This window comes from Cebus imitator, unplaced genomic scaffold (assembly GCF_001604975.1).
Source record: "Cebus imitator isolate Cc_AM_T3 unplaced genomic scaffold, Cebus_imitator-1.0 Scaffold406, whole genome shotgun sequence".
Classification (NCBI taxonomy): Eukaryota; Metazoa; Chordata; class Mammalia; order Primates; family Cebidae; genus Cebus; species Cebus imitator.
The window spans coordinates 1,280,314-1,290,615 of record NW_016107721.1 but is presented as its reverse complement, the minus strand read 5'-3'; the positions used below and the strand labels follow the sequence as shown (position 1 = coordinate 1,290,615).

Below are 10,302 nucleotides of genomic sequence, written 5' to 3'. Positions count from 1 at the left end.
ATTTTCTTTGTTCATTTTATGCCATTTGTATCATCTCTACACCATTTTGTTTCTTATTTTTACATTTGTCAGGTTTAAGTAAAACACTGCATTACCAGTACAGCTGGTTTAATATTTGCAAAACATACAAAATTACAAAATACAGGTGTAAAAAATACCATAGGAAACATTTTCCCAATTGCAAAACCTATCAAAATATGTAAACATGTACAAAACATTTTATTGGCCGCTGGTGCTTGGCTGCGGATGGTTGATGTTGTCATCTGAGGCAGCAGTTGGGGTTACCGGAGATGGTTTTTTCATAAACATGGTGAGCTTTGTCTGAATTGTATGGTTTTTTTCTTCATAAATTTCACGATACGGATGAAACACATTGTGCGCCATCCATTCAATCCTTGCAAATCGTTTGATGTTTGGGTCCACTGCTTCGAAATGTATAAGAAGTTTATTGGGAGGGGTTTGATGAAAAATATTCAAGACACAAAACACAAATTGCTATACCGAGTCTGGGATAACAGTTGAAATCGTGCACACGGAGATGGTAGTGCTGCCGGAAGCTGGTCCGCACTGTCGTAGGCCCAGCTGGGCAACGTTTGTGCTGCCAGACGCGGAGCAGTCGTGGCTAGCGATTGTGGTCGTAAAGTCGAATGGTCGTAAGTTGCATAGGTCGTAAGTTGATCAATACCTGTACAATTATTGTCCTCATTTTACAGATGAGAAAACTGATCCAGAGAGACAGACTTTCCCTTAAAGCCTTCCTTGACAACCCCATCTAGAACATCCACAACTCTGCTTCAGCAGAGCTTCACTCCACATTAGTTTCCTTCCAAGCACTTTACTACATGTATTGTGCTTCCCCCCTAGAATCTAAGCGCTTAAAAGCAGGTGTCTGTCCTTTGTTCACTCTTGAGCCTCTTAAACAGCATCTGGTGCAGGGTAGGCCTTCAAGGATTTACTGAAACAATGAGTAAATGTTTCCCTATCTGCCTTGCCCCTGAGTTCCTTGAGTGTGGAACCAGCATCTTACTCTCTTTGTGGCCACTGAGGTAAATGCTCAATAAATGTTTGTTGATATAATCTGAGAAGGAAAGGAGAGCCCAGAATAAGCTGATCCAACAGGTAATGATGCTAAAATGCAAGTATTTTAAAATATGTTTATTTTTATTATATATTTTACATTGAATACTTCGGCAAAGAAAATAATTATAATTTCAAAATGCAATCCCTAGATTCAACAAATATCCTTTATAATCAATTACACTAATCAATATCTAGAAATTTACATAGACAAAGTTAGCTAATGAATAAAACAAAATGACTATAAATTTCAGGGATGAGGGATCATGCATGATAGTTAAGTCACTCTGCCGCCTTTTAAAATAACATGATTCACATTTGCTTCAATCACATAAACATTCATTGCAGGAGTTAGACAGCTGATAATAACTGAAAATTGTGATCACTGGCAGCTTAAAAGAAAATTCAGTTTAATACAAAGACATTAAAGATGAAAATTTCAGGACCCTTGATCAGAAGTTTTCAATGAGTGTTGCTCTACTTTGAAATAGGCAAGATTCAGGTAAGGCTAAAACAGAAGACTGTTTCCATTGAAGACATGATCTAAGAATCGCCTTCTATAGAGGCAAATTATGTTCTGTAGAAACTAGCTAGCTAGCCGCCAAGATGTCACCAATAAAGGACTCGTTATACTAGTAACTACCTATGTTTAAAAGGTCTTAGCCAGTATTACAACAAAACATTTAGAGCAATATTTACGAATACAAGCATAATTGGTTCCTTGCCTTCTACAAATAACTATCTTTAAAATGATAAAAGCAGGTTTCAACTGTGGTTCTTCTCTGGGGTGAGAAGGTGCTGACACACAAGTGATCTACTGATTTACCTTCTGAAAGTACTCTTTGGAAGCAGCTGGACTTGGCTTGATCTGAAAATATAAAAACATTTCATTAGGTAACCATGACTTTACAATAATAGTCCTAAAATGAGTGGCAATCTCCCCATTTTTAACCTAAAGTTCTTTAAACTTTTAAAGATTTGTTTCCTTTAAAACATATAGACACAAGTTTCATTAAAGCCTACCTGTCCCTGATCATTGCTTCCTGGCTCCTCCCCACCCCACGCCTTCTGCCCCACAGCAGCTTCACTCATTTGCACATCATCTGGACGCTTGCTCCAAGGGAGGGCTCCCTTTTGTGGATATTACAGGTCAATAGCTCTTGAGGCGAGAGAACATGGACCTCACTGCTTTTGGGGAACAAAACCTACTGTAGGAGAATCCGGTGTCCAGTTCGCTGGGCAGACTTCTCCATGGGTTTCTACGTACTGGAATGCCTTCACCAAGCGGAGGGTTTCTTCCACGCTTCGGCCCACTGGGAGATCATTGACACTTAAGTGCTTGATGACTCCATTGGGGTCAATTATGAAGAGACCTCTGCAAGATAATTTATCCTCATTAGTGCCTCAACAGTACCAGAACTAGAACAGTCCCAACTCTTCCCTTTTAGGTCTTTAATTCTCCTTTTACTATTTGTTAAGCATGATCATATCCTTAAAGGTGGGGTTTTCACTGTTGTACAAAAAGCTTGTCGTCTCTTACTGATGACAGATGCTTTAACAACGGCAGGACTGGACCAGGTCACCATAAAAAACATGCAGTATGGTCACATTTACAAATTCATACACTTCCCTGAATGTCAACAGTATTGGAAAGTCACTGAACTAGAGAGCGCGAAGACTTTATTAGTCACTTGACAAGCATTCTTTGAGCTGCTGTATCACATCTTGGCAAGAAACTCACAGGCAGATGGGAAGAGACACAGAAGTATTTTATCTGTGTTCAATAACTGTTTATTATTAATGAATTCTTGGGTAAATGGGGGGAAATCCCATGGGAAAAAAAAATCTTTGTACAAAAAATGTACAGGCTCTAAGTCTACGCAGAACAGAAAACCATGACCATCACTTTTAATTATGTAGTAGCATGTAATGAGATGACCATGCTACCACAGTGGTCTGTGTTTACCTTCGGTGTTGGTGTTACTGTGACAGATGCAGGTATGTTTAGCCTGGGAGTTTGTTTTAAATACAGAGTCTCACTATATTGCCCACACTGGAGTGCACTACTATTCTCAGTTGTAATCACAGCATGCTGTAGCCTCCAAATTCTGGCTCAACTGATCCTCCCACCTTCGACTCCCAAGTAGCTGTGACCACACGTATATAGCTATTTAACCTAAAGTTTTTTTTTTTTTTTTTTTTTTTTTTTTTTTTTTTTTGAGACGGAGTTTCACTCATGTTACCCAGGCTGGAGTGCAATGGCGCGATCTCGGCTCACCGCAACCTCCGCCTCCTGGGTTCAGGCAATTCTCCTGCCTCAGCCTCCTGAGTAGCTGGGATTACAGGCACGCGCCACCATGCCCAGCTAATTTTTTGTATTTTTGGTAGAGACGGGGTTTCACCATGTTGACCAGGATGGTCTCGTTCTCTTGACCTCGTGATCCACCCGCCTCGGCCTCCCAAAGTCCTGGGATTACAGGCTTGAGCCACCGCGCCCGGCTAACCTAAAGTTTTTAACAGTCTTAAAAGGATGTGGGAATTCTGGGTGTCACTCACTCATGGAAAAGGCAAGCTAGAGAAAACTCAGGGTAAAAACGTCCTTCTCCATCCCTGGGTCTGGCATTGGGGGCCTCGGGTTTGAGGTGAAACTGCTCCCAGAGGTTGCAGCCAGCTGAAGTCCACCAATAGAAATAGAGGGAGAGCCGGGACACAGCAGGGCTGACAGACTCCTGAAAGTCTTATCTTACAAGCCAGACTCAGATTCTCTCTCTTGCTAATCTCGATATTAAAACCGGTACAGAGGTAACTGCAAAATTAAATTAGTAAGTCCTCATAGGGAAGGGAAGCCTAGGGGAAAAACAGCCAGTACTCTTTCTCTGGCTATTGCCAATTCTGAAAGAGCTAGGCTTTTGTTTGATAATCTCTTTAAAGTTAAAAAAAAAAATGGCCTGCTGGGTGCAGTGGCTTATGCCTGTCATCCCAGCACTTTGGGAGGCCAAGATGGGTGGATCACGAGGTCAAGAGTTTGAGACCAGGCTGTCCAAAACGGTGAAACCCCATCTTTACTAAGAATACAAAAATTGGCTGGGTGTGGTGGTGTGTGCCTGTAATCCCAGCTACTCAGTAAGCTAAGGCACGAGAATCGGCTTGAACCTCGGAGGCAAAGGCTGCAGTGAGCTGAGATTGTGCCACTGCACTCCAGCTTCAAGCTGACCAGACCCCAGAAAAACTGTGAGGCACATGAAAGGGAGGCCCTCCCTTCCTGGACGTCAAGTTCCGCACAACCCCTCCGTCACTCCTATTCTCAGCAGACTTCAAGACGTCAACTCTAAGGCCCGAGTTCTCATCCGTCCCAGGAATGTTATGTTTGAATGTGGGGCTGCTGAGGACTGAAAGCTTTTCACTCAAAGGAATGAAGGTTTAATAAGAGACTGAATACAAATAGAAATGACATTCTCAGACAGAAGTCCTAACAGCTGCTGCCAGGAACTATGCTAAAAACTCTAGCTGGGTCACTTATTTAATCCTCACACCCACCTGTGAGGTACATCCTTTTAGTTATGGGAAAACTGGGGCTCGACAAGGTTAAATCACTGGCCCAAAGTCACACAGCTATTAAGTAGCTGAGTTTAAAAAAGAAAAAAAAAAAAAAAAAAAAATCAAACCCAGGACTCTTTGGTTCCAGGGATGAAGATGGTCACCATTCCAAGAGACTACCTCTTACCCTGCTAGTCCCCGCTTCTCCAAACAGTCTGATGGCTTCACTGTCAGGATTGTCCCCGCATGGAAGTGGCTCCCACCGAGTTAGGGAGTATGAAGCAGTGTGGCCTCGAGATGCAGGCAGCCTTCTCCAGAAAGAGACCCAGGGTGGTGGAGGGGACACGCATGTCTCAGCATTTCTGAGAGACCAACAACCCTGGCTTGCAGGAGGCATTTCATCAGTGCTTATTAAAGACTAAAATTAAGGATTTTTTGATTTTGTTAAAAATTTTATTTTTTTTTAATATAATAGGCATGAGGTCTCACTATGTTGCCCAGGCTGATCTTGAACTTCTGAGCTCAAGTGATCTTCCTGCCTTGGCCTCCCAAAGTGCTAGGATTACAGGTGTGACCCACCATGCCCAGCCAGGATCTTCTGGTTTGGAACGTGCTTTACCAAGGTTGACGTAAATCCCCTAAGAAGTAGAATGATACTAAACATGAAAAATAATCTTAAGTTCATCAGAAACAGGATCTTACCTTAGTGCAAGACCAGGACCTTCTAACAGCACACCGTAGTCTCGGGAAATTTGCTTAGTTAAATCTGACAAGAGTGCGATGTTCATGTGGCCCAAACCACCATTCTAATAAAAATGCAAACATGACTGACTGTTAGACTGTGTGGTCTCACAACATTCTTGACTCTGTACCACAATGTTTAGACCAACAATAATGGCAACAGGTAAACAGCAGTTACTGGGCCCAGTACTGCTATTCTATTAACTTACTGCATCCTTGAAACCACCATGGAGTACATACTATCAAAATGAGGAAACTAAGGCACAAAAAAGTAACTTGTTCCAGGTCACAGCTAGAAAGGGGTAAAAGGAAGATTTAAACCTGGCTTACAGAACTTTTCCAATTTTTTTCTTTTTTAAAGACACAGAGTCTCACTCTATCACCAGGCTAGAATGCAATGACGCAATCACGGCTCACTGCAGCCTCAAACTCCTGGGCTCATGCAATCATCCTGCCTCAGCCTCCTGAGTAGCTGGGACTACAGGTGCCTTTTCTAAATCTTAGAGCATTCTTTTAAAGACTATTTTCTCAAACATAAACATGGAGAATTAAAAAAATACCTTGAGTAGGCTGGGCCCGGTGACTCACACCTGTAATCATGGAACTTTGGGAGGCCGAGTCGTGTGGCTCACCTGAGGTCGGGAGTTCAAGACCAGCCTGACCAACATGAAGAACCCTGTCTCTACTAAAAATACAAAATTAGCTGGGGGTGGTGGTGTATCCCTGTAATCCCAGCTACTCGGGAGTCTGGGGCAGAATTGCTTGAACCCGGGAGGCGGGGGCTGCAGTGAGCCGAGATTGTGCCAATGCACTCTAGCCTGGGCAACAAAAGTGAAACTCTGTTTCAAAAAAACCCAAAAAACAAAAAACAACAACAAAAAACCTTGAGTAATTTGATCTTGATAGTACAGCAGCACAGCCAGAAATTTAGATTCTTCCAAGTAAGTTTCTAAGAGCAAAAGCTAGGGGAACAATGCTATACCTTTCTTGGTGTATTTATCCAGGCAAGATGGCTAAAGTGGGAATCCACTGAGACTGCAACAACTTCACAGTTCACGTCGTGAAATTCGTTAACTTTGTCACTAAAAGCAATAATTTCTGTAGGACACACAAAGGTGCTGGAAAAAAAGGATAGAAATTCTCATTAGAGAATTTAAAAATATGGATTTTAACAATTAGTAGTCTAAAATTAGTTCAACGTGCCATGGGTAAAAAAGGCAAAATGGTTAACCGTCCTCACTGGACTATAGCATTGTGCTGGCAAAAGTACTACTACCTCCCCTCGCCCTTTTATTTTAGGAACTGTATCAAAAACTGGAGAAAGGGAACACACATTTTAAGAAAAAAAAATAATAGTTCAATAAAGCTGCTTTATGTACAAAATCATTTTATTATGCCTACTTTTCTCATTTTTCCCCACACCGGTGGAAACTTTTTCATGGACTGGCTTAGAGAGGCACTGCTCCAGAGACACAGTCATGCGAAAAGGAAAGCTGCCCTATCCCACCCCTGAAATTTATCACTTGTAAACAAGCTACAGATCCAAGCTGTAATCAACAAGGCCATCAGTGATAAAGGGTCAGGAAGAACTCTTCCTTTCACAAAAGTATCTAGGGCTAGACAATTCAGTGTGGAAACAGGATATGTGCTTGCTCTCAGAATGACACAAAAGCATCATAGAAATTACACTTACAAATCCAAAGGATAGAAGAAAAGCACCAAATATTTCCCCTTAAAGTCATCAAGGCTTAGGTCTTTGAACTCTCCATTGACAACGGCTGTACCCTTAAAATAGGGCGCATGCTGGGTGACAGCAGGTGCATGGTATGAGGAACCTGGAAAAAACCCACACTCATATGTAGTTCATCGTTTGCTACGTCAAGCACCTATGGTTTTATTTAAACGTCTCATAATTAATTAGTAGTATAAACTGCTTAGTAGTATAAATCAAAACATTCGATTCAACTGTACATCTTAGAGTCATACTTTGCCACCTGTAGGGGATTGGTTCTAGGATATGGAAATCCATATGTGCTCAAGTCTCGTACATAAAATGGTGAGTTGCATATAACCTACACACACCCTCCAGTATACTTAAATCATCTCTAGATTACTAATTATACCTAACACAATGTAAACGCTATGTCAATAGCTGTTAAACTGTATTGTTTAGGGAATGACAAGAAAAAGTCTATGTGTTCAGTAGAGACACAATCATCCATTCCCCCACCCCAAATATTTTTGATTCAACCAACCACAGATGCAGCACCCAGAACAGAGAACCGACTTTAATTTCTCCTTCTATAGTTTTATATTGTGCACAAATTCAATTCCACGTGCTATGGAAACCAAAGAGAGGAAGACAAAGACAGTAGGGATGGAATTAAGGAAGACATGAGACTAGAGAAGTATTTAAAATATGGTTCAGATTTTGTCAAGTCTAGATAGGATGGGGCAGATGGCATGGAGGAAATAGCAGGAAGGAAGAACAGGGCATGTGTTTGGAGCAGCCTGTGGCACAGTCTAACAAGAACAGAAAGCGTTTAAGGTACAGAGGGAAGAGGCGGAGACACAGCAGGCAGGAATGGCTGAAGGCCAGGCTGCAAGAGTCCTTCAATACTAAGCTGCTGGGTTTTTTTTTTTTTTTTTTGGAGATAGACTTGCTTTGTTGCCAGGCTGGGGTGCGGTGGCGCGATCTCGGGTCACTGCAGCCTCCGTCTCCCAGGTTCAAGCGATTCTCCAGCCTTCCTGAGTAGCTTGGACTACAGGTGTGCGCCACCATGCCCAGCTAATTTTTGTATTATTAGAGATGAGGTTTCACTATGTTGGCCAGGATATGTCTCAATCTCTTCACCTCGTGATCCACCTGCCTTAGCCTCCCAAAGTGTTGAAATTACAGGCCACCCCGCCTGGCCGGCTCTTCTTAACAGGAAAGATTGTAACAAAGTCATGAGAACCTTTTATGTAGGAGATACAAGAGAGATGGCGGTTTTTAGGAAGATTAGTTTGGCAGGAGGGAAAGAGAAGCAGGTGAAAGGCGGAAACATGTTAGGACGCGGTTTCAGTGATTTTTTTTGAGACAGAGTCTCATTCTGTCACCCAGGCCGGAGTGCAATCTCAGCTCACTGTAACCTTCACCTCCCAGTTCAAGTGATTCTTCTGCTTCGGCCTCCTGAGTAGCTGGGATTCCAGGAGCGCAACACCAAACCTGGCTAATTTTTTTTTAAGCATTTTTAGTAGAGATGGGATTTCACCATGTTGGCCAGACTGGTCTTGAACACTTGACCTCAAGTGATCTGCCTGCCTTGGCCTCCCAAAGAGCTGGGATTACAGGCATGAGCCACTGCACCCAGCCTCGATTTCAGTGATCTTAGTGAGAAGTATTGAGGGGAGGGATGTGACAGAAGGAACAGAAAGGAATGGATGCAAGAGATGTGTCAAAACTGAAAAGAACTTGCTTCTACCTGGGAATGAAGGACAGAGCAGATCCAGTGACAAAATGCCCGAGACTGCCACGAACAGAAACAGGAGGAGCTGCTGGGGATGGGGATTTGAAACCAGTGGAGTGAAGTTTTAAGCCTGTGGTATCACATCACCACTAGAAATACTTTAAAGCTCCAGGACAGTAAAATTGTGAAACCTCTTAGAACACTTTGCCCACAAGGCCTTTACTACAGCATATCCCCTCAAACCACTGCATGTTAAATACGTGCTTTTTCGAAGGCTAGTTAAATCTAGACAAGGTATCTTCAAATACCACTCTGAGTGGTATTATCTGAGGCTGGTCTTAGCAAAGGCCATATCCTAGAGAATGGAATGTAAATCTCAAGATACAGCTAAATTTCACTCAGATTACAGAAGATACCATTAGACAGGCCTGGTTCCTAAGTGGCCACCTGAGGCCAGCACACAGGTTTGAATCTTAGCACAGCTGCACTCTCTGGTCCCCACAGGCTGCCCACCACTCACACCCCTTCAGACACAGCAGACCCAGAAGGCAGGAGATCCCAGTAACCCCATCCTTAACACCGTGGATTAAAAGCTCTGGCAAGCAACATGGAAATGTGACAAGGGCAGTTTGCTCAGTGATTCTCAACCCTGGCTGCACATTAGAATTAGCAGGTGAGTGTTAAAAAAAAACTTCATGTCCTGGTCTCATCCCAGAGACTGACTTAGTTTGTCTGAGGTGGGACTGGGCAGTGTTATGTTTCTGAAAGCTCCCCAGGTGAGTCTAATGTATGGCCTGGGTTGTTCAGAGCCCCTGTCCGGAGACGATGGTTTATGTTTCTGTTACCTTGCTCCAGCCAAGACATGACATTAACACTTACTAGTGCTGAAGAATTTTGCTTGATCGGAACCAGAACACAATATGTTTGTCAAGCTCGTTCTTCCACATACAGCAGGCCTGAGGGCTGCAGTGGCAGAAATGCCCCAAGGAAGGGCACTCACATGTCGGGCAACCTGGAAAGATAAACTTTGTATTAGAAAGTTTTTCTGGATTAGTGAATGAAGGCTGAATGAGCATCGTGCCAATGGTGGTTTCAGCTGTCCCTGTTCCTGTGAACCAAATAGAAAACCCCAAACTCCAAAAGTATGGATTGGGTCTCCATGTTTTTAACACTCCCTTCTCCTAGGAGACTCGAAGGTGGAGGGGAACTATAAGAACAAAAAGATTCAAGAATCAGAAACTCCATGCGATTAAAAGCAACACAGGGTTCAAAAGCCAGGGTACTTGGCCCAGCCTTTCCCAGCACTATCTGCTGGGAATGTTCTACCATGTCAAGGTTTTCCTTAGAAAAAAAGAAGGCCCCTCCAGCACCAGCGACCAGTAAACAAGCAGATCCAAGTTCAGTCTCTGGGAGTCTGGAAAAGGCTCAAGGGAAATTTTACTCAACTTTTTTTGTTTGTTTGGTTTTTTTTTTTTTTTTTTGGAGATAGACTTGCTTT

At 42.8% G+C, this 10,302-nt stretch overlaps 1 protein-coding gene across 1 annotated transcript in view; it reads right to left on the bottom strand.

Annotated features, from left to right (window-relative positions):
* Positions 1-1,126: 1,126 nt before the first annotated feature.
* Positions 1,127-10,302, bottom strand: part of PRDX3 (peroxiredoxin 3) — a 10,779-nt gene continuing 1,603 nt past the window's right edge. Inside the window, exons 2-7 of the mRNA XM_017509096.2 lie at positions 9,684-9,816; positions 7,049-7,190; positions 6,338-6,473; positions 5,317-5,420; positions 2,287-2,452; positions 1,127-1,945 (exon numbers count right to left, since the gene is read on the bottom strand). Of these exons, the coding sequence (XP_017364585.1) occupies positions 1,892-1,945; positions 2,287-2,452; positions 5,317-5,420; positions 6,338-6,473; positions 7,049-7,190; positions 9,684-9,816 (735 nt within the window). The 3' untranslated portion in view covers positions 1,127-1,891. The remainder of the gene's footprint in view (positions 1,946-2,286; positions 2,453-5,316; positions 5,421-6,337; positions 6,474-7,048; positions 7,191-9,683; positions 9,817-10,302) is intronic.